Source organism: Limulus polyphemus, unplaced genomic scaffold (assembly GCF_000517525.1).
Source record: "Limulus polyphemus unplaced genomic scaffold, Limulus_polyphemus-2.1.2 Scaffold46, whole genome shotgun sequence".
Taxonomy (NCBI): Eukaryota; Metazoa; Arthropoda; class Merostomata; order Xiphosura; family Limulidae; genus Limulus; species Limulus polyphemus.
The window spans coordinates 1,027,427-1,049,813 of record NW_013665656.1 but is presented as its reverse complement, the minus strand read 5'-3'; the positions used below and the strand labels follow the sequence as shown (position 1 = coordinate 1,049,813).

At 32.8% G+C, this 22,387-nt stretch overlaps 1 protein-coding gene and 1 long non-coding RNA gene across 2 annotated transcripts in view; one reads left to right on the top strand and one right to left on the bottom strand.

Annotated features, from left to right (window-relative positions):
- Positions 1 to 22,387, bottom strand: part of LOC106462582 (titin-like) — a 454,586-nt gene that overhangs the window by 169,457 nt on the left and 262,742 nt on the right. Inside the window, 13 exon segments of the mRNA XM_022390129.1 lie at positions 3,676 to 3,851; positions 4,539 to 4,614; positions 5,371 to 5,514; positions 5,652 to 5,906; positions 9,347 to 9,490; positions 10,197 to 10,451; positions 11,433 to 11,576; positions 12,589 to 12,846; positions 13,563 to 13,706; positions 18,256 to 18,513; positions 20,716 to 20,859; positions 21,098 to 21,370; positions 21,894 to 22,037. Coding sequence (XP_022245837.1) covers positions 3,676 to 3,851; positions 4,539 to 4,614; positions 5,371 to 5,514; positions 5,652 to 5,906; positions 9,347 to 9,490; positions 10,197 to 10,451; positions 11,433 to 11,576; positions 12,589 to 12,846; positions 13,563 to 13,706; positions 18,256 to 18,513; positions 20,716 to 20,859; positions 21,098 to 21,370; positions 21,894 to 22,037 — 2,415 coding nt within the window.
- LOC111086602 lies at positions 16,908 to 17,132 on the top strand. The gene is made up of 3 exons (XR_002611351.1): positions 16,908 to 16,978; positions 17,036 to 17,041; positions 17,123 to 17,132. It is a non-coding gene; the product is annotated as an uncharacterized LOC111086602 (long non-coding RNA).

Below are 22,387 nucleotides of genomic sequence, written 5' to 3'. Positions count from 1 at the left end.
GCTCACATAAATATATGCTCTTTAGACAAAAAGTTGTGATCATGGTGAACGTTGTGATGTTATTGCTGTGCTATATTATAACTCAAGAAGTAATGTAGAACATAAGCAATATAGAGTACTGGCATTACAAATCAGTTGATAAAATAGGGATTAGCCAACTGGGCAAGCTCTCCTCCCTCCACTAGTGCTTTGGGAGAGAGCAGGACTAGGCCACACTCTGGCCATAAGCAACTAATACACTCGGTTCACTCTGGTATAACTATTTTTATTGCCATTTTTTATGCCCAAGGAGTACAGAGGAACAAAAAGGTTGGGAATCCCTGATCTATGTCATTGATATAAATCATAAAGAGCAAAGGTCCTAAGACTGAGCCCTGAGGTACCCCACTTGTGACATTAATCCAGTTTGACTGAACTCCATTTGTAACAACCCTCTGCTTTCTTCCATCCAGCCACTCTTCTATCCAATTTGCTAACTTATCCCCCACAACTATTGAGCTAACTTTTTTTACAAGCCTTTTATGTGGCAACTTGTCAAATGCTTTCGGAAAATCCAGATACACCAAATCTACACCCTTACCCTCATCTACATAAGCAGTAACCTTTTCAAAGAATGTTAAAAGATTTGTAAGGCAAGATTTTCCCTTAGTGAAACCATGTTGACTATCCAATAAAACTCTAAACTTTGTTAAATGACTTTGCAAAACATCTTTTAACAGACATTCTAATATTTTTCACACAACTGATGTAAGACCAATGGGTTTATAATTACTGGGAGAATGTTTATCACCTCCCTTGAAAAGAGGAGTTACATTATCTAACGTCCAATCCTCTGGTACCTGCCCACTATTCAAGGACCGACAAAAATGGTATCAAATAGTAGTTATAAATAAACAAATCTAATTTTGTAAGAGAGTAGTAACATGAATAGTCAGAATTTTCATAACCCCGTTTCTCCAGTAACTTATATAAACCTGTTTTCAAATCATTATATCCAATTATTAACCTCCTGGCCAGGAGCCTTATCATTTTTTAAACTTCCCAATTTTTTCTTAACCAGCTCAGAATTAATACAGTCATCTTATTTGATCTCATTTCCATTTATCAACTGATCAAGATGTGGAATACTGCTTAAATCTTCATTACTAAAAACCGAAGAAAAAAGTAAAATTTAATATCCCAGCCAACTCATAATCATTAAATATTAGCCTTTCGTTATCATCCCTCAAGAGTCCTATCCTAACATTTTGTTTACCCTTAATGTCTTTAAAGAAATCCTTACTGTTAATTTTTACATTTTCAGCCAACTTTTTCTCATACATCCTTTTTGATGTCCTAATTTCCTGTTTCACCAACTTTCTTGATCTTCTATAGTCTTTTAAGTCTCCTGTTATACCAGTCAATTTAAATTTCTTAAATTCATGATGCTTTTCTTTAATTTTATTTCTTAAACTCTTTGTGAGCCAACCTGGATTTTCACTTGTAGCTACCCTTTTCTTTCTATTCTGAATATGTTTACATTGAATATTTAAAAATATATCTTTAAAAATTTTTCACATCTGATCAGTGTCTCCAAATAATTCAGCTGCCCAATTCACAACAGATAACTCTTGTCACATCCCTTCAAAATTTGCTTTTTGAAATTTGCAACCAAAATATCATTATTCCTTATCTCCATATGCAGCAAAACATTGAACCTAATAGAACAATGATCACTTGCACCCAGATGTTCCCCAATTTCCACCCTCTTAATCATTTCTGTATTTGAAGTAAACAATAAGTCTAAAGTAGCATTATTTCTAGTTGGTTTCTTGACTATCTGATGAAGAAAGCCATCCTGTACAGTTTCCAAAAACCTTTCCCCCTCATGGTTTGATTATAGAATTTCCCTATCTATATGCCTGAAATTAAAATCACCCATAATTATGACTTCATTAACAGCTGAAATCTTAATCTCATTGTAAAGTTTCTCACTAATTTCATCAGTATCATTTGGTAGCCTGTAACAAATTCCCACTAAAAGCCTTTTCCCTTTATATCCACTAACAGAAACCCAAATGGATTCAATCTGCTTGCTATAATGTTTAAGTTCCACAGAAGTTTCACAAAATTTATCTCACATTTTACATATAAAGCCACTCCTCTCCCTCTCTTTCGTATTCTATCCCTATTAAATAACCTATAACACTGAAATTTCTGACATCAAAATCGTCTATGTTTAACCATATTTCAGTTATACCCATTATTTCAAAATCCTCCATTCCTACCAGTGTTCTAAAGTCATCTATTTTATTTTTTGTACTTCTAGTATTACAATACTGACAATTAAGCCTACCCTTAGAACCACTTCTATACTCATTTCCTATGCTGAACTTTTCTCTACATCTTGATTTCTTTGCATTTAGTTATTCCTGGTCTTCACCACTGTGTAGTCCTAGATTAAAACTTTTCTTACAGCTGGGTTAATAGCCCTTGCAAACAAGCCAGCCCCTACTCTATTTAAATGTAAACCATCCATTCTAAAACCTCCCTTCTCCCACTGAACTGATCCCACAAGTTCAACCAGCCAATCTGCTCATCCTTACATACTAACCTAAGCCTAGCATTTTGCCCTAATGACCTACTTATAACTTCATCCCCACAGTTTATTCTGGGCAGTATCCCTGATAAAATTAAGTTATGGCCATTTTCTTTAAGTGCCTTCATCAACCCCTTGTAGTTATTAATTAGTTCCTCTGACCTACCTTTCCCTACATCATTAGCCCCTACATGCACTACAAAAACTGCATCTCTGCTAGCTCCCTTTGCTATATCTCTTGCTCTGTCAGTTATATCCTCCACCTGTGCTCCTGGGTAGCATAATCTGATTTTTTTCTCCCTATTTACCCCACAGACTATTCTATCCACATGCATTATCAAGGAATCACCTATAACTATAACCTCCTTATCATCCACATCCTTCTCTGACCCTTTTGTTTTCCTTCCCTCCAATAGTTCCCCATCTGCAGAAGTCAAGGGCTGAAGTTTGTTGCTCAACAGAATAAGCTCATTATAACTAAATTCACCACTTTTAGCCTTAACAGTACTCTTTCTAACTTCCTTAAAGTCATTGTTAGCTAATGTATTCCTTGCATGTAAAATCTAAGTATATATTTTCACATTCTTACATAGACACTGGCAAGTGTATTTAAATAGTTCACTGCAACAGCTGATGGATGGAGTTAAATTTTATAGCATGCACATAAACATATACAGAAAAGCATGCAAAGACACATTCATGCTTGCTCTTATATATCAAATTTAAAGTTGAAAATTTATTTATTTTTTTTTAATATAACAAAGATGGATATAAATTATTGTTACAAACAATAAACACTACACCCAAAAAGAAAAGTAACATTTATATCATATACCATAAAAAAATAAATATTGCATATTATTTTGGAAAGAAATATCTCATACATAGCACTCATATAGCCAATAAAGAATGGATACTACCATATGATTTAAATCTATAACCTTTTATTAATGTATTTCTTCTACAGTCATTGGATCGAACAGTTTACATTTCTGATGAATAATTTTGTATAATTTAAAAACTTAAGTATTCAAAAAATATGTGATTTCAACAGATCTGTCTAAAGCAAATATGCATATATAACTAAGTTGTTTTACCCATTTTAACAGGTTTTCCATTTTGAAACCATTCAACTTTGAGTTTTGGGTCACCAACAGGAATCAAACGGCACTCAAAGTGAACTCGCTGTCCCTCCTTTATTTCTACACTGCGAGGTGGACTGGTAAACACAGGGGCCTGAGTAGTGGCTTCTTCTTCTTCCTGCCTTGTAAACCTTTCACATAAACAAAACAGAAACTCTTCAGTGGAAATTCATAGTATTCTTTTCTAACTATTTTATAATAAATTCATTCAATTACAATTATATTGAACTAAACAAACTATACATATTAAAACATCATCCATTTTTATATGCTCTATGGGGTTTTGTTGTTTGTAATAAGTAAAGAAACAAAAAGTATATTACACTTTCTTTACTTTTCTGATTTAAGAAATTTTCAAATCAAATTTAATTCAAAACTTTATCATCCTTTTATTAAAGTATTTTTATGTTGAATATAAATCAAAACAAATGTTTACTTGTTTTTTTTAGCAATGTAAAATAGATAACTATTCTGTTATAGAGTAGAAGGCATAAACATGCAGCTACATGTCATTCGTTAACTAAAACCAAAGTTTGGTTGTTTTAAAGCAAAGCCACATTGAACTATCTGCTGTGTCCACTGTGGGGAATTGAACCCTGGTTTTTAGCATTGTAAGTCTGTAGAATTACTACTTTCCCACTGGAGGACACTAACAACAAGAACAACAATCAATATTATGTCGTACAACTTATTTTCCAAGATTATCATTCTTCCTGTTACATTGCTTCCATATTTTAAAAAGTTAAATAGAAATTTTTTTCTTTAAAAATTGATTTTTTTAAGTGATTAACATTTTTCATATACAAAGAAGATCTCACCTTGTGTATGATTCCAATTTCTGAATCTTTTGTAAGCCTTCAGGATGTTGAGTTTCTGAGATTATTGACGTTTTACCTGTAGTTAACAAAAAAACATAATTATGTTCACTCTTCTCTCATTTTTAACAATATAAAAATGACCTCTACACTTTTCTGAAGAAAGTTCCAGGCTTTTAATAGAAAAAGTTGCAAATTATCTTTAACAAAGATTTATTTCATATGTGTTAAAATAGTTTTTTACACTACAGAACAAAACAGTTGTTTAATCTTGAAAGCATTGTTCACTTATTTGGTAAGATATGTATAGATATAATTGTCTGACCTTAGAAGCATTTGAATATTCTCTTTATGTGGTAAGATATGTATATATATTCTAGATATACTTTCTCCCCACTTCACAACTTGTTTTCAATTGAACTGTCATATCTTTAATAGTTAAAGTTTACATTCGATGTTTGATAAACAAATTACTTGTCATGATCTTTTCATAAAAATACTGAAGTTGACAGACAACAAAGTTATTCTATTTAATATGATAGTAATGGTAAATAAAATATGTGAAATGTAACAAACTCTTTATTAATACATGTTTACTTTCATGCACTTATTGTGTTATGTTAAATATATATTTTTGTACAACATTTAATCCAATATTACTAGAAGAATTACTTTAATGTTCCTAATTCTCCAATACAAAATTAACTATTTCAATAAATCTGTCAGGGACAAAAATCTCTTCTATTTTTATTTTATATTTTGTAAAACTTTGTATATACTATTTACAGTGATTTTTCAAACAATTCAACACAAATAAACCAAAACTAAAACTTACTCTGACATTTAAGGGTGGAAGATATTTCTGTTGTTCCCATGCTGTTTGTAGCTCTACAAGTATATGTTCCCGTATCTTCGGGTACTAAAGACAAGATATTTAGTGCTACATATCCAAAGTCATGGAAAGGACGGTATCTGTGACCTGCATAAACAAACGAAAAGCAAACAAAATTGTAATGAAAATGATTTTTATTAAAGTTTATTAAAACATAACAGTCTAATTTAAATCTAATTTCTAAACTAATTACTCAATGTAAGGAATAACTGAGATGCTTCTACCTGTTGGAAGAGAAACTCCATTCCGGAACCATTCAACTTTTAAAGACGGATCATTAACTGGCTCAAGACGACATTCAAAGTGGGCCTCTTGGCCCTCTCGTAGAGAAAGACCATGCATATGGCTAGTAAACTTTGGAATCACTTTTATAGCTTCTTCAACGAGGGTGTCTCGCTTGTAGCGGCTTGTGTCCTCTAGGTATTGTATCTTTTCTAAGCTTTCAGGTTGTTGTGATTCAAGTATAATCTGACTTTTGGCTAAAGAAAAAAACAAATCAGTAACCAATTTATATTTGTACTGATTATGTAATTGAATCTTACAGTGAAAGTATGTTTGAAATGTTATTCAAACTTAATTTGGTAAAAATTTATTAGTATCATTATTTTCCTTTTTTGCATTAATAAGCAATTTGTTCAAAAAGAACAGACATCTTTATTATCTAATTCTTTTATTTAAGATACATAAAAATATCACTGTAAAGTCCTTGAAAAATTGTATTATGTTTTGAATAGGATCCTATGGCACTTACAAGCAATAATCAATGGAAATCTTAATGTTTTATACAAAAATAACTTATACAGTGGGTCCTCATTCTCCAAGTCTCTAGGTGGCCTCTGATTGGAAGTCAATCATAATTGGTTTAAATTTTGTGGCCAATAATTGTTTATTTTTATTGATGATACATTTTATTTTTCAGGTTAGGTTGTAAGTGATTTAACTATGAGGTATGAATCCTTCTAGTGGTGCACGAAAATATTTGAGTGGTGCTCAAAAGTGCAAAAAAAAAGACAAAGAGGAGATACTTAAAACCAAATTGCAAAAATCAACATCTCTAGTTATGCCTGCAATTAGTGATCTTGAATTATCATTGTCATCATCACAACTAAAATTACACCTAAACCAACCATTGTAATCTACTTCAATCAAAACATCAGTGCATCCTCTGACAAAACTGTTATGCCATCAGCACTAATGACTAACAGTATCATCCACATGACCCATTCTCAACTGATAGAGCAAACTTTCCAGTTGGCATCAATCATGATATTAATGTGCAAAAAGTTCATTATTAGAAATTATTTTTGCATGTCTAGGGGACCTTTCCCATGAGATATAAAAAACAACAACATGATATTTGAATTAATATTAATACAAACTAAGAATGAAAATAAGATTCCCAGGAAGTGGTTGTGTTATTCTTTAAAATTGGATATTGCATACTGTGAACCATGTTGGCTATTTGGAGATTGAACAACAAGCATAGGCAGCTGGAATAAAAGATCAGTAAGAGATTTTATGAAGAAATGAAAGAGCATGAAACGATGCATTCACATTTAGCAGCCTATGTTATGAAAAATGTCAAACTTTTGACATGAAAATAGAAGCTGAATACCTAAAGCAGATTAGTTTTTGGACACAAATTTTAATTAAAATTACTTTTTATTTTAGTAATTATTTCGTTTCGTACTTTTTAACAGCAATTTAATTAATTTGTTTTGTATTTGTGGGCTAAGATATTTTACTTTTATATCCTTTTCAATTAACTGTTTTGAAACTGGGTCATATTTACTTAAGAGTTCTATGACTGACAAAAAGATTCCACTATTTTTTTCTCCAAATGTGTTCTCAGAAAACTAATTTACAAGTTGGCAAGGTAAAAGTAACATCGGGGTTCAATTTTTGTTATGAACACAATGCAAGATATAAAAAATGAAAACCAATTTAGACAGGTTTTTCCAGTACCTATGCACCCCCATGATATTAATGAAATTCCAATGGAAATAAAAATCAATGAATGCTTTCTAGGTTTCCACAGCATTATAGATTAAAGTGGTGAGAGAGACTAGAGGATCTGAAATAAGGAAAATGATCGAGGACAAGGCCTTTTCAGTTGAAAAATGCAGTGGTCAGGATATGATGGAGTTAATGCGATGAATGGTATTTACTCTGGTGTAAAGATCATAAATGAGTATGTAACAAAGAACTGAATGATGTTTATGTGCACTGTGCTGCTCATAACCTAAATTTAATATTGAATGATGCATGCATGAACATTACTGAAATTAGGGAATTCTATAACATTTAGTAGTGGCTATACTCATTTTTCAGTCAATTCATAGTGGGAGCTCTTTACAAAAGTAATGTCTTCTTCAAACACAACACTGAAAAAACTGTGTCCGACGTGTTGGGCATACAGACATAATGATCTTGTTTCATGCTTCCATTTTGTTGATGTAATGAAAGAACTAAATAGGATCATACTACAACCTAAAAAGAAAGATACTCAGAAACAAGTCACCATGCATCTTGCAGTCCAACTCATGGTTGTGGTCTAATACAGAGTGATAGAGACTATGTGATTTGTAAGCATATCATACAATTTTTACAAGCTTTACTGACACAGAAATTTTTGTTTACGTAACTTGTATGCAGTTTTAGTATAAACACCTGGTCCAGAAAGTTATTGAGATTACCTAGCTCTCATTGCTTTGTTTTCTATGACACATAATGTCTATTCTGTCTGAAACGTATCCAGTTTGTTTATATCTCACACAATTTAAAACTCTCAAGTTATCAAACAGAGATTACTCTCCTAATTTCATTATCAAATCTGCTGTTATTAAATGGTTCAACTATTTCACAATTTTAAGGAAATTAGTTCACTTGAAAATATCCCATCTGTAAACACCATATCAAAACTGTTTCAATCTAAGGACATGGACCCTTTTCTAGTTGCTAGAATGTTAAATGCTGCAACTGAGACCCTTACAAACTTTAGGATGCAATTTGGAGAAACTAAAACTACCACATCTTCACTTGCAACTATTTGAGACATTGGGCCAAAGTTTTTTAAAAGACACTTACAACATCCAAAATCAATATTTTGATGAACTTTGATGAAGACTGAAAATTAATGTGATATGTGAGCATATCACGAGTTTCCCACCTTCTAGAATAATATAAAATAATTTCAAATTATTGATTATTCAGTTTCTGCACTGTCATGGCAGCAACACATTGTCCAGAGTTTTTAACATTATTTTACTGTATTTGCCTCATCCTTTGTTCTCTAGTAGGTGGTGTGTACAAAAAGGTCCTTTTCAAAGCTGAAATTGATCAAGAACCACCTTAGAAGTTCTATGACTCAGGAAAGGCTGACATAACTGACATAAGCACAGAGTTTGAACACAAAAGAATGATGCTAAGGCAATCTCACTTTTGATTAAATAACTTTTTCCTCAGTTTTTTAGGTGTGCCATTCTCCAGTCCAAAAGCACCAAGCAGGCACCAGTTTTCAGTTCTTCAATGGTCAGACAGACGAGAACTACTTTACTGAAAACACTTCCAACCAAAAGGTCAGACATTTAATTTAGATATTTTCATTACTTTGGGAGAAGGGGGAAAACGTTTGTCTATGTAGAGAGGGGAAATTGATTAAAAGGAATTAAAATGATTTTGTTAAAGTAACTGTTATTCATTTTTGATAAAAGTCATAAATGAAACCTGTTCTGCAATGAGTAGTAGATACCTAAAAATTGTGCCTCATTTTGAAAAAGTGCCACATGAGAAAAGACACTTTGCCTACATTGATGAAATTAAGCTCCACCCTACCATATTTTGTATGAAGAGTGGGGAGGCAGAACTTTATGTTATGCCACTGGCACAGTTCCTGTTTGTTTATAGTCGGGTTACATACCTATACATTTGACAGAACAGGATGTGACAGCTTGTCCCAAACTGCTTGTGGCTCTACAGGTATAGACTCCACTATCTTCTGGGTAAATACTTAAAATGTCTAATGCAACATAATCAAATTCATTTGCTGGTCGGAAACGATGTCCTAAAACAACAACAAAGCAATTTTTTTTAGAGATTAAACATAAAATGTAACTACCAAGAACAGGCAATATTCCACAATAATTTGTGTAAAGAGGTAGAATACATTCAAAGACACCTGAAAACACTGTGTTGCTTTTTTACATTACTTTCATTTAAAGCTTCCATTTCAAGTGCTTTTTTAATTTGAGAAACCACAATGTTAGCATATAAAGTGCATAAAAATTTAGATATAAAATGGCATGGTAAAGACATTTGAGCAACACACTTTAATTCTGATAACCTGATAACAAAACATATCAATCTCTTTTAAAGTATATTCATAAAATAATTTCATAAAGTTAATTTTTCCCATGACAGCTCCTAAGTTAAATAATCCAGTTTAACCTCCAAATCAATTTTATTCGAATATGAATGAGAATCAATGAATTGTTTTTTTGTTAATACTGTTGAAATGTTTTCACACTTGATGTTTTTATTAAGAGCTTTACACCCCCCTTTTACTTTTGTTTTTGACCATAGTTTATCAGGTACCATGATTTTGAGCTTTAACTATTAATGACTCTCTATAGTATATTAATTGGAATGAAACATCTCTGCATTGTGGCTTGTGCATCAACATACTTCCACTGGCCATAAGCTTCTCAGGTGCTAAGATAATTTGTAGTAATCTTTGAGTTTTTCAATTTCAATGTAAACTTATGTTTTACCTATCCTAATAGGAACATTGTTGATCAACCATTCCACTTTCATTGTAGGATCCCCAACAGGAACTAAACGGCACTCCAAATGAATGTTAGTGCCTTCAATTACTTCAATATTATGTAATGGTTTAGTGAAAGTTGGCATTTGAGTGATGATGGTTTCTTCTTCTACAGGACGATGATAGCGACTGGTATATTCTAATTGCTGAATCTTTTCTAATCCTTCTGGATGCTGAGATTCCAAAATTATAGCAGATTTTCCTATTAGAGTGAAGGATATTTTAAATTATATAAATTTAGTAATTATCATTAAATCAAAAAAATCCTAGCCATTAAGCTAAAAAGGTTATTTTGTATACCTTCAATTCTTCAGAAGTATATAATTAATACTTATAGCCTTTTACATATGCTTAGGTTTCTTTAAAGAAAGTAAAAAAGAATTATTTAAAAAAATGATTATCCTTCTCATATTAAGTACACTTTGTAATTATCATTCTACAAAATACTCCTCTTTCTTATCTTTTAAAGGAAACAATATTTTAATGTGTAGAATTTTTTAAATTTCAGATCTGCAGCTTTAATATGAAAAAGTATATTTTTTTACAAATAATAATTAGATGTCCTTAATGGATGAGATACAACTTCTTCAGTATAAACTATAACCCTCATCTTAGGGTTAGAAACAAATGAGTGAAATATATATATAACTCCTTTCATGCAAAGCTACACAAGGGCTATCTCTGTTAGCCTAAAGGGAAGGCAGCTAGTCATCACCACCCATCCCTAGCTCTTGTTTTACGTTTGAATAGTGGAATTTGACTGTCACTCTTATAATACACCCATAGCCCCCAAATTGGAAGCACAATTTTTTTATTTTGGGAGTAACAGAGCACAAATCACAGAACTTCAGACAAATGGTCTGGCATCCTAGCCCCTGGGCTGCACTCATCCCTTAAGGTTAGTAACAAATGAGTGATATATATATATAAAACCCTCTTCAGTATCTACTATATCTATCATCTTAAAGTTAAATACCAAGAAAGATATTGCTGAAACTATCTGCATAGTTAAGAAAAGTAGTATATTATTCACTAATAATATATTTGTATAACATTTGTATACATTTGTGCTATAGATGACGTTAACACATTTGCCACATTTACAATGATTTTTATCTTCTTCAAAATTTTTAAAATCAATAAATTGTTTGTTATTTTATTATTTCAGTAAAAATTCACTCACCATAGATTTTTACAATAGCACTAGTGTGGGAGGACCCTAATTGATTAGTGGCTCTTACAGTATACTCTCCAGCATCTTCAGGATAGGCTGTCAAGATATTCAGGGCCACAAATCCAAAGTCATACCGTGTTTGGAATCTGCTACCTGATAAAATATAAGAAATTAATCAAATATCTACAAGTTTTTTTCATAAACAATAATGTTATTTTAAGTACAATAAATCAACTTTATAGGAACTATATAAGTTTTAATACAAACTACAGAATTCTCCATAGTATTTCAAAACTAGGATTGAAATACCCTTAAGTGTCGAATTCTGAAAGTGAAAATTTAAAATATTTAAAACAAGTGTGTGTGATGATCATGTAATAACTATGTCTGAATCTTTTAGTTCTAACATTCAAGTTGATTAGCCTACTTATTACTGTTCATCTTCAAAGGTGCAACAAGTAACAGCTGATGATCAATTGTCAACCATCTTACAAACAAGCTGCTTAATAATACAATTAAAGTTGTGCTTGTGTTTCTTTTTATTGCAAACTGTGTAGATATGAAGGCCAGACAAGTAAGATATGACCAATTAACAGGTCACTTGCTTGACAGCCCACCCCTGAACATGCAAATCAATCTGATAGCACTTTCTCATTTCATTGATAGTTGTATGATTGACATCTCTACACAGACAAAAAAAAAACTATGTGACATGAGCTAACTTAAATTAATCAAGCCAATACATACATGTACTTAACATCTGCCTCAAAATGTAAATGTGTTTGATATCAGTGACTCTGTTAAAGTCATAAAAACAATAAAATTAATGCATTTTTTTTACTCTTTTCATGCTTGTGAACCAAAATTTCTATGTGGGAATGTATGTGTATGATGCAACTTTTGTGTGTGAACTACATGGGATTCCATGTCACTGAGAACACTATTATATGAAATGATACATCTTAAACCTATCTTGGCGGATTGAAATATTTCCCACTTGAAACGTTCTCAATGACTCTGAGAAATAAAGTAAATAGCATAAGCTGTTCAGGTTACCTATAAAAAGAATATAATTTATTGAACACACAAAACTGATTAAAAAAATATTTTTTATTTTATTTTACCTAAATATTACAATCACAATTTTAAGGAGCCACAGCTCTACCTGATTTTAGAGGCTTTCCATTAAAAAGCCATTCCACTTTCATTGTTGGGTCATCAGCAGGTTCTAATCGACATTCTAAATGAACTCGTTCTCCTTCTCGCAAAGGTTTAAGATCATGAAGTGGATGAGTGAAAATGGGTTTTGACTTGGATATTTCTTCGATCATGTACTGAGGTTCCTGGTGGTGGGGTCGCTCCAAATACCCAATCTGTTCTAACCCAACTTCGTGTATTGTTGTTGTGTCAACAGCAATTTTACCTAAAGAAAACAAATACTATAACAGCATATCTTTATCAGAATTAAGACTATATAAATAAACTGAAAGTACTAGTAAATCAAACTTTAAGACTTGCAAGGAAAGGTAAGCAAAAAATGTTAACAATTCATTATGGAGTACTGCTAAATCAAATAAGGAAAAATACCTTAACTCATCTTATATGTATGAAAAGATGTGTATCTATAAAAGAAGCTATCATGAATACATCAAGTATATCCCATCAGATGGAGTTTCATTGATAATATTATAGAGTTAATAGTAATATTTATAAAGATTTCAAATTTCCACTGCAATGCAGATATTTTGAAAATTTTATTTGTAGATTTCTATGATTTATTCACCCAAATAAAAGTCACTGTTACAAAATAAATACATATAAAGTCCATGTAAATTCCATTTATATTCAGGTGGGTATTTAGAAGTTTTATTTGCCAATGACAAATTTTTTTTTACTAAAAATATTATTTTTAAATATCTTTAATATAGCATACTTATTAATGTACTTTGTAGTTTCCTTGTAAATTAAAAAATAAATCTTGCTTTATTTGGTAAAAACAGTTTGAAATATAACATAAGGTTCCAAAAATTACAAAATATATTTTAAAAATATTATCCAATATTTTCAAGCCAAAGAACACACCTTAATAATGCATAAGAATTTCTTCAAAAAAATCTGAATACTTTAAGGTTGCCTTACTTTGAACTGTTATTCTTTTTGACTGGGTGACTTCTCCTAGATTATTTTTGGCTTTGATTGTGAAAGTTCCACTGTCTTCAGGGAATACATACAATATGTCCAGGGCCACATAGCCAAAATCAAAGTATGTCTTGAATCGGTGACCTGTATAAGTAAAGACACAATAAAGGTTAAACCCAAAAATTTAATATAACTTTAATTAATACAAGTTAAACAAAAGAATAATTACTAGAACTCAACAGTTGGGCTGGATGATGAGTGACAAAAGTTTCTTTGGAAGGTTATATAAACAGTATAATACCTTAAATTTACAGTTTACATGCAAAAAAGCTGGCAAAGCATTAGAAACCAATAAGCCTAAAATTTGTGATAAAAATCACTCAAACACCAGATGCTTTTTTATACAGTGTAAACCATAATTTTTAAAATATTATACTGTATATATAAATAGCATTTCAAAGAAATTTTATCTCTCACTGTCCAGCCCAACTAACAAGTGCTGGCACTGAATGAAAGACCTCTTTGTTAGTAACTTATGGAAAACAAAAGATAGATCTTGAATGCTATTTTTACATTTCCTTGATTTTTTAAAATCCAAAATGAACAGATTAAGATGAGTATGCAAAAAGGAAATCTGCAATTTACATGATTTTAATAATAAATTTTAAGGATATTGGTTTCTAATCTTTCAGTAGGTTTTGACATGTAAACTGTAACTTTTAAAACAATAATTACTTAAAGAACATTTTAAAATTTCTTTATTTCATATTTTAAATAAGTAGATAAAAAAAAAAGAAATGAAATATGCTTGATTCAATAAATGTGTTACAAGAAGCATTACCACAATTCTATCACATAATATTGTTCCTTCTAATTATACTTGTAAGGTGTGTTTTAAAACATAAAGAGTAATGATGATTTATACTTAATTTTTGGTTTACAAGAAGTCTCCTATTGAGTTGCTAATGAGAAATAAATAAAGATGCACTACTATACCACCTGAAACTTTTTTAATGTTAAACTGATGTAGACTTATATAAAGGTAGCCTAAATCTCTTAAATATCTACTTAAAGAAACTGTATGCTTAACTTTATCATGAATTGGAAATCATGAAACATAATAATACAAGTTTTTCAAAAAGTCTACCAACTAAAAACGTTTGGGTTATCTTACACATAAATATCATGATATTTCAAACCTAGCTACACAAGATAGTATTTCTTATACACTGAAAGTTAACATTTTCCTTACATGAAAATGTATTTTCCATCATGCACTAGCACAGTTCATGTTAAGCATGTTTTATAGGTATGAAGTAGCTCAAGGCTAGTGGCATGCAAATCTCATAGGCAGATGTGCAATGGAATCAAAATGTTCCGTGTAAAGAGGTGAGTCATCATCATGCAATGATAGCTGTCCACCAATAGGAGGGCAACACTATCTCTTTGTGCAGCAGCTCCCCCTAAGCATGTGTGCTCAAATTAACTTCATTCTTAAATGAAGCAAGAAGAAAGCATACCAGAAGTGGGGAGGACAAGTGGGAAGATCTGTGGAGATGAGAATCTATCAGAAACACATTTTCAAGTAAGGAAAATGTTAACTTCTAAGATGTTTTCTCACCTTTTCATGCAGAACAGCTAGAATCCCATATTGAAATGGTGGAGAGGATAGTACAAACATTAAACCTTGATGAGCTCCCTTTCCAAAGCATCTGATGGGAAAGCCCACGAAATGTGACACTCAATGGCAGGGGCTCTATTGGGGCACACCTGTAGAAGATAATATCTCGTCTCTATCAGGGTATTCTCTTGCCCATAAGGAAAGGGAAAAAATGGCAAAAGAGCCCCAAGTGTCACAAGAATGCACTGAATTTTAGCATGACCAGCTGAGCACTAAGGCACAAGCCAAGAAATGTAGTGTGGTTAGGGTGCAATCAGATTATACAGTATGTCTTACTTCAACTCAACTGGACAGACTGTGATGGAAATGATGAACCCATCCTTCTAATGGAGGAGGAGGGCATACAAGCTGTTTGAGGGGTGACCTGCACTACACAGCTAGTGCCGCCAATGCCATACTTCTCACTGTATTGTGCTGTATACAATCCTTTAGGAACTGTCCAAGGTCCACCATCCAAATGGCTAGGAACTGGTAAGTAACAAGGGTCTTTTGTGCTCTACTTGAAGAAAGGGGGGGAAATTTGCATTGCGGAGACCCAGAGAAGCACCCAAATTCCAATTGGATGCCTGCCAGAAAGGTCCTTTATTGGAGGCAGTGCAATGGGAGACTTTGAAACCCTATTTTTAAAAGCCAACAAGCATGATGCTAGCTTTTTCTATGATTGTATGTGGAAGGTATGGTTTGGATTGAGTAACTGAGTAAAATTAATACCACAACAATACCTATAGTGGTTTTGCAGAACACCCATAGTAACAGTAGGCAGGGGTGAGCAAGGGTGGATGGCTTGAGTGCTTTCCATTACCCTTGGCCCAATGCAGATTTGGGAAAGAAGCATACCCTGGGAGGCAAAACCAGTCACCGTGGGATCCTATAAAAGGGAAAAGGGTTATGAAGAAGATAGTGTGTAGATTGAAGAACAGTGACTGGAAGGAGTTGAAATTCCACAAGAAATGAAATAGCCAGATGATAAAGATAATGGGAGACAAATGTGTGCATAGTTTTCCACATGCCAGCCTGAAGGATCTCCTTCAAGGGTCAGAGAAAGTGAGATGCAAGACAATGAAACAGATGAAGAATCTGATGTGACAAAATTTGAAAGAATATGTGAGCAACAACATCCAAGGAAGAATACACCAAGCAGAAAACTTGGCAAACCCATCCTGTAAGAATAGAAGGCAAGAGGCCCTTGGATGAAATGGTGTCCCAAGGTCAAACAAACAATGACAGGAACCCCAACAAGGGAGAAGTATGTGCCAAGTAACACCAAACAGCCTGAACAGGACATAGAAGGTGATCTGAGTACAAACAGGCATAAAGGTGAGAAATCAAAGGAAGATAGGTGAGAAAGAATGACCACCTTCTCTAGCAGCTAAAGTCTTAGAAAGAAAGGTCTAGTCTGGGTATAAAAGTAAGTATGGTGAAAGAGAGCCTGAGAAGCATTGATGGCATAAACATCTTAATTATGATGACCACAGGAAAAGGAAATATATCTTTACAGAAAGATAGGATAAAGAATATGAAACCAATGGCTAGAAGGGATCACATGTAAGAGCATGTAAAACCACATTAGGGTCCCAGTCAGGCATTGGAATAGAATGAGGGGGCTCAGTAAAGATGGATAGATATGAACAATATGGAGAGGACAGAGGAAGAAAAACTGGCAATCACAGGAAAGGTGAAATGTAGTTGATAAAGCTGCCCAATAATCAGAAATGGTAGAAACTGACAATCCATGGTCAAACAACCAAATGAAAAAGGCCAAAAGGTAGGCCACAGTAAGACAGCTCAGAAGATGGGAGTGGTGGATGGACAAACATAAAAAATCCACCACTTCTGTTGATAGACAGAAAGAGTTGAAGGACAACAGGAATGGGATAAGAAAAAGGCCACATGGTCAGAGAGGCAATGAATCCCACACTGAGTGAAAGAAAAACGTGTGTGGTTGGAGCAAGAGAGAGTGGGAATGGGACAGAAGAAGAGGGGACCCTGGATGCCAATTCACAAAACAGAAGAAACTAGAATTGAATCAACCAAAGAGGCACCAACAACAAGACCCAATAAGTAACATCATGTATCAATCATGGACACAAGGTACAGATGGGATGAAGAGGAGGATAAGCATGCAGAAAAAGGTGAGACAAGTCCTGGCTTAAAATACTGACTGCCAGGACCAAATAATGAGGAACCAGAGACCAGTAGATGGGAAGTTTGGTGATGAGATGAGTGGAAAAAGCATTAATGAGGGGTGTGCCCAACTGAGAGTAAACTCAATGAAAAACCTGAAAGTTGAGAGATCACTCCATAGGTAGAATCCTGTCTGGCCATTAGAGACAATCCACCAACAAGTTTAGAACCCCCATGATAAGCCATGAGATGAACCCAATGGTAAAGAGCCCAAAACAGCAGGTCTAATGCACAAAAGCAACATATCCTGGAATAGGTACCCCCTGACAAATGATACAACATTCCCAATGGACTGTGAAAAGCTTGAGTACATTGATGTCGAGTAAAGAATCCTCTGGAGTCCACATGCCTAAAGTCATGTTATTTTTCAGAAATGCACCCCAGCCCAACAGAAAAGCATATCTGAAGGGATTGAGATCCTGTTGAAGGGGTGGTAAGGGGATTCCTACTGTGATATTGGCATAGTTGAGCTGTCAAGACAAGTCCTCAAGAAGAGAGGATGGGAGGTGCACAATCAAGGACAACAAACCCCAAGAAATGTTCTACTGATCCCACAATTTCTCACAGGCAGATATGCAAAAAAATCAAGCTATTCTGTGTACAGAGATGAGGTATTATCTCAGAACCTCCTTTTGTCATCAGAAGTACAAATTAGTAAATAAACTATGGACAAGAATAATTTAACTTTGTCAATATACATAATTAAAGTTGTTATAAAATATTCTATTGAAAGTAAAACCATAATTTCCACTTCTAGAAAATCTATTTATGAAACCTTAAATTTTTTTTATTTTATTTGTAAAAAAATAAATTTTACATTTGGCTTACCAGTTGTAAGAGGGTATCCATTAAAGTACCATTCAACAATCATGTTTGGGTCACCAACAGGTTCTAGTCGGGTTTCAAAGTGGGCACTTTGCCCCTCCACCAGGATCTCTTTACCTACTAGAGGCTCGGTAAATTGTGGTCGCTGAGTGACAGTAGTCTCCTCATAAGTTGCCCGCTGGTAGTGAGAACTGTCTTCGAGATGCTGAATTTTCTCCAGGCCTTCAGGGTAGTGGGTCTCCAGGACCACACTTTGTTTAGCTAAAATGTTAGAAATTGAAAGGCTTTATTACACACTGATTTCAAATATGCTATAAAGTGTATTCAGTGCTTTGCAGCTAATTTTTGTAAAGTGATTTCTTTTAAAAAAAAACATTAAAATGCAAAAAAACTTCCAAGCAATCATGACTACACCAAGATTCCTCTCTTTGTATATGTGGAAAAACTACTCTGTATTAATAGGTAATTGGTCAAAAACATCAATGGCCTCTCGGGGGTACTACTAGCAGGAATATTTTTGGACCCCTCACACATCTCCTAAAAAATTTTAATATTTCCACAAACTGAAAATATAGCAATATAAATATCAATACATATGCTAAAAGGTCATTTCTACTCACATATAAAACACCATGTTGGTATCTTTTTCAAATCATTCACACTATGTGTATACTACACTTACCAACCAATCAGCATATGTGCACTGCATAAGTATCTGGCTGAGAAATATCCTGCTGATACAATTTTTGAACATCTATCCATTACTGGGTGATGTATTTTTGGATTGCTTTCATTGAAAACACTTTTTTTTTTGTAAATGAATACAATACTTAAAAAGGCAAAAGGTATGATGAAAACAAATCTCTATGAATCAGGGGCTTTTTTAGCTGTTTGGACCCTAAACAACTGCTTAATCTGCTTACGCCTACTGCTGAAAAACTGTACCGATATATCAGGTAAGTGGCCAAGAACAATAATGATATCCTTTTTGTATATGTTGAATATTCAATTTATTCTTTAGGTATCATCCAAAACAACAAGGGACTTATTTTTCCCTATCTTATCTAATAATAAGTTCTTAGAATTCTGAAGTTTAGTTTGTTTGCTGTAAAGTACAAAGCTACACGATACCCACCAAGGGTATCGGAACCCAGTTTATAGTGTTATAAGCCTTCAAACTTACCACTGAGCCACTGGGGGGTCTAAAGTTTAGAGTAAACAATTTGTTACTTTATAAGCAACATAAATTAAAATTTAAGTTAACTTATAAACACAGTTTCAATAACACCTGTCACAATTACAACAAAAAATACTTAAAAGAAAATTAACAACTTTTTTAAAACTACATATTTAAATTATTTTATAATGTAAATTAAAACTGTAAAAAAATTGCTTCCAAAAATACCTCTGTCTAATTATAATTTTTGTCTAACTTCACAAATGAATTTTATAGAAAAAAATATGCAATTTGAACAAGTGCTACACAAAATTGAGTATGTTATATTAAAACAATTTTGAGTATGCAAATCAGCAAGTCAGGTGACAACCACAGTCGACATAAAATCAAAGCAGATGGCTTATATAAGAACTATATTTTGAGATTATCTGCTGTTTTGTAGGTAGTGTGATGCTACTGAATACTGGTTGCTTTCGGTATTTCATATGTAGTATGATGCCACCAAAAACATTCTCTTTCATATTAATACACTTAGATCAGAAAGATATGTTTAGATCAAAGATTTAGAATTAACAAGACAAAGATATCCCTTGTACTTAAAGACATTGGAAAACAAAGAATTTTGAATCAACTTGGGGCATCAGGACAATTCAAAAAGAAAGATGTAATGTGAAAATACAAGAACACAAAAAAATCATTGGAAAAATTTATCCATATTCCTCAGGCAACACAACATAAGCAACAAGTTATATATATACAAGTTGCTTCATGATATGTTTATTCAATTGTCACACACCCCATGCAGATGGAGAATGAAATGGGTATTCATGCTGTTCTATTCAAATACATACTTGTCAAATTGCCTTTAGCTGCCTGTGCAACCAGACTGTTGAAAAAGATACTAAGAAACCATTGTTCTTATATACTAGAATAACTATTGAAAGCAAACAGGAAGTAATGGTGTGCTTTTTATATGCCAGCTTTACAACAGAACCTTTTGCAATGTAACTACATTGCAGAACTATTGGCAAGATGTAGGCTTATCTGACATAATAGCGTGAACTGTAAGGACATGGTGAGGTTCCAAAAACATTTTAATATAATGTATTCAACCTATGTATAAGATTATCAAAATCTCAATCTATTTGAATGTGTTTTAAATCTGGTATAGGTTTGAAATTCTACTGAAGCAATTAAAATATTTAAATATTTAAATTACTATGTAAAAACTAAAGGGCTTTTTTTAATTTTTACCATCATAGTGATAGATCATATAAGAAACTTACTTTTACAAGTTAATGTTGCTGATGATTTTGCTGTTCCAATATTATTGATTGCCATGCACGTATACGAGCCCATATCTCGAGTACCAACTCCACGAATAGTCAGAGAAACATAGCCAAAATTGAAGAACATTGTTGTTCTGGAACCTGTTAAATATCATTCACAAACTTTCTCATTACAAACTATATTTGTGTTTTAAAATTGAATGCTACATTTTGGTTCTTATAGTAGCCTGTAACATTAAATCAACACTAGAAAATAATCTAACAAATAGAATGTGTTAAATCTGTAAATGAGAATACACAAATATTTTCCCTAGATAGAATAGTAATTTTTACACCAGTTTTTTCTAACAACACTTACAAGAGGGTAAAAGATACTTACTAGCTTCCAGGGGCTTCCCATCTTTGAGCCATTCAACTCGCATGTTAGAGTCTCCAGTTGGCTCAACACGGGCTTCAAATCGAGCAATTTTACCTTCTTGAATATCTACAATGTCTCTTAGAGGTGACCGGAACACAGGCGCTGTCTGTGGTACAGCTTCCTCTACCACAATTTGTTGGTGTTGTTGTCGTTGCCAGGACTCTAACTCTTGAATCTTCTCTTGATATCTTTGCTGTTCTGGGAAGCCAAGATCATAAACAACTTGTCCCACAGCTGGAAAGGAAAAGACAAATTATCTTTGTATGTAATTATTTTATTAATTTCAAACATTAAAAACTTCAAAGTCAAATTAAAAAAATACAGAATTTTGTATGAATTGCTAAGAAGAACAAAAATATATATGAAAACAATTTCTAAGGAGTTATACAGATGCTGGAATACCAAGACACAAGTTTAAAAAAACACATTATTATTACACTAATTTTTTGGGTATATTTATCACACTATCAACTGAATAGTTCTATTTATAATTTTAGCTAAATATAACTGCAACAGTTCACAACAACTTCATTTCTAAGTGAAAAATTAAAGTTTTTACTGCAAAAAATGGACAAAAAGATGTCAGTGTTAGACATTAGAAGGTGTTTTTCTCAGCTTATGAAATTTGTAACATCTTATTGCTAGCTTAAATATATGTTAGCAAAAATCAGTGTGTAATGTTTATAAAAAAAATTATTATTTATTCCACTTTACTAGTTCCATAGAAATTAGGTTAATACAATTACAATATACTCACTAATCACTTTCAGTGTTGCTGTTGATAAAGCTTCTCCTTTCTGGTTGATTGCTTTACACATATAAACCCCTGAGTCTTCAGCTCGAAGGTACTTGATGTTCAGAGCTACATACCCAAAGCTGAAAGTTGTGCTTACACGAGTTCCTATAATGATTTGAAAACAGGTTTATATAAGTTACTAGAGAAACAGGGTTATGAAAATTCTGACTATTCATGCTACTACTCTCCTCTTACAAAATTATATTTGTTTATTTATAACTACTAATTGCTACTATTTTTGTCAGTCCTTGAATAGTGGGCAGGTACCAGAGGATTGGACGTTAGCTAATGTAACTCCTCTTTTCAAGGGAGGTGATAAAAATTGTCCCAGTAATTATAGATCCATTAGTTTGGGAAAACTTCTGGAAAGTCTGATAAAAGATGCTTTGCAAAGTCATTTAACAAAGTTTAGAATTATATTGGATAGTCAACATGGTTTCATTAAGGAAAATCTT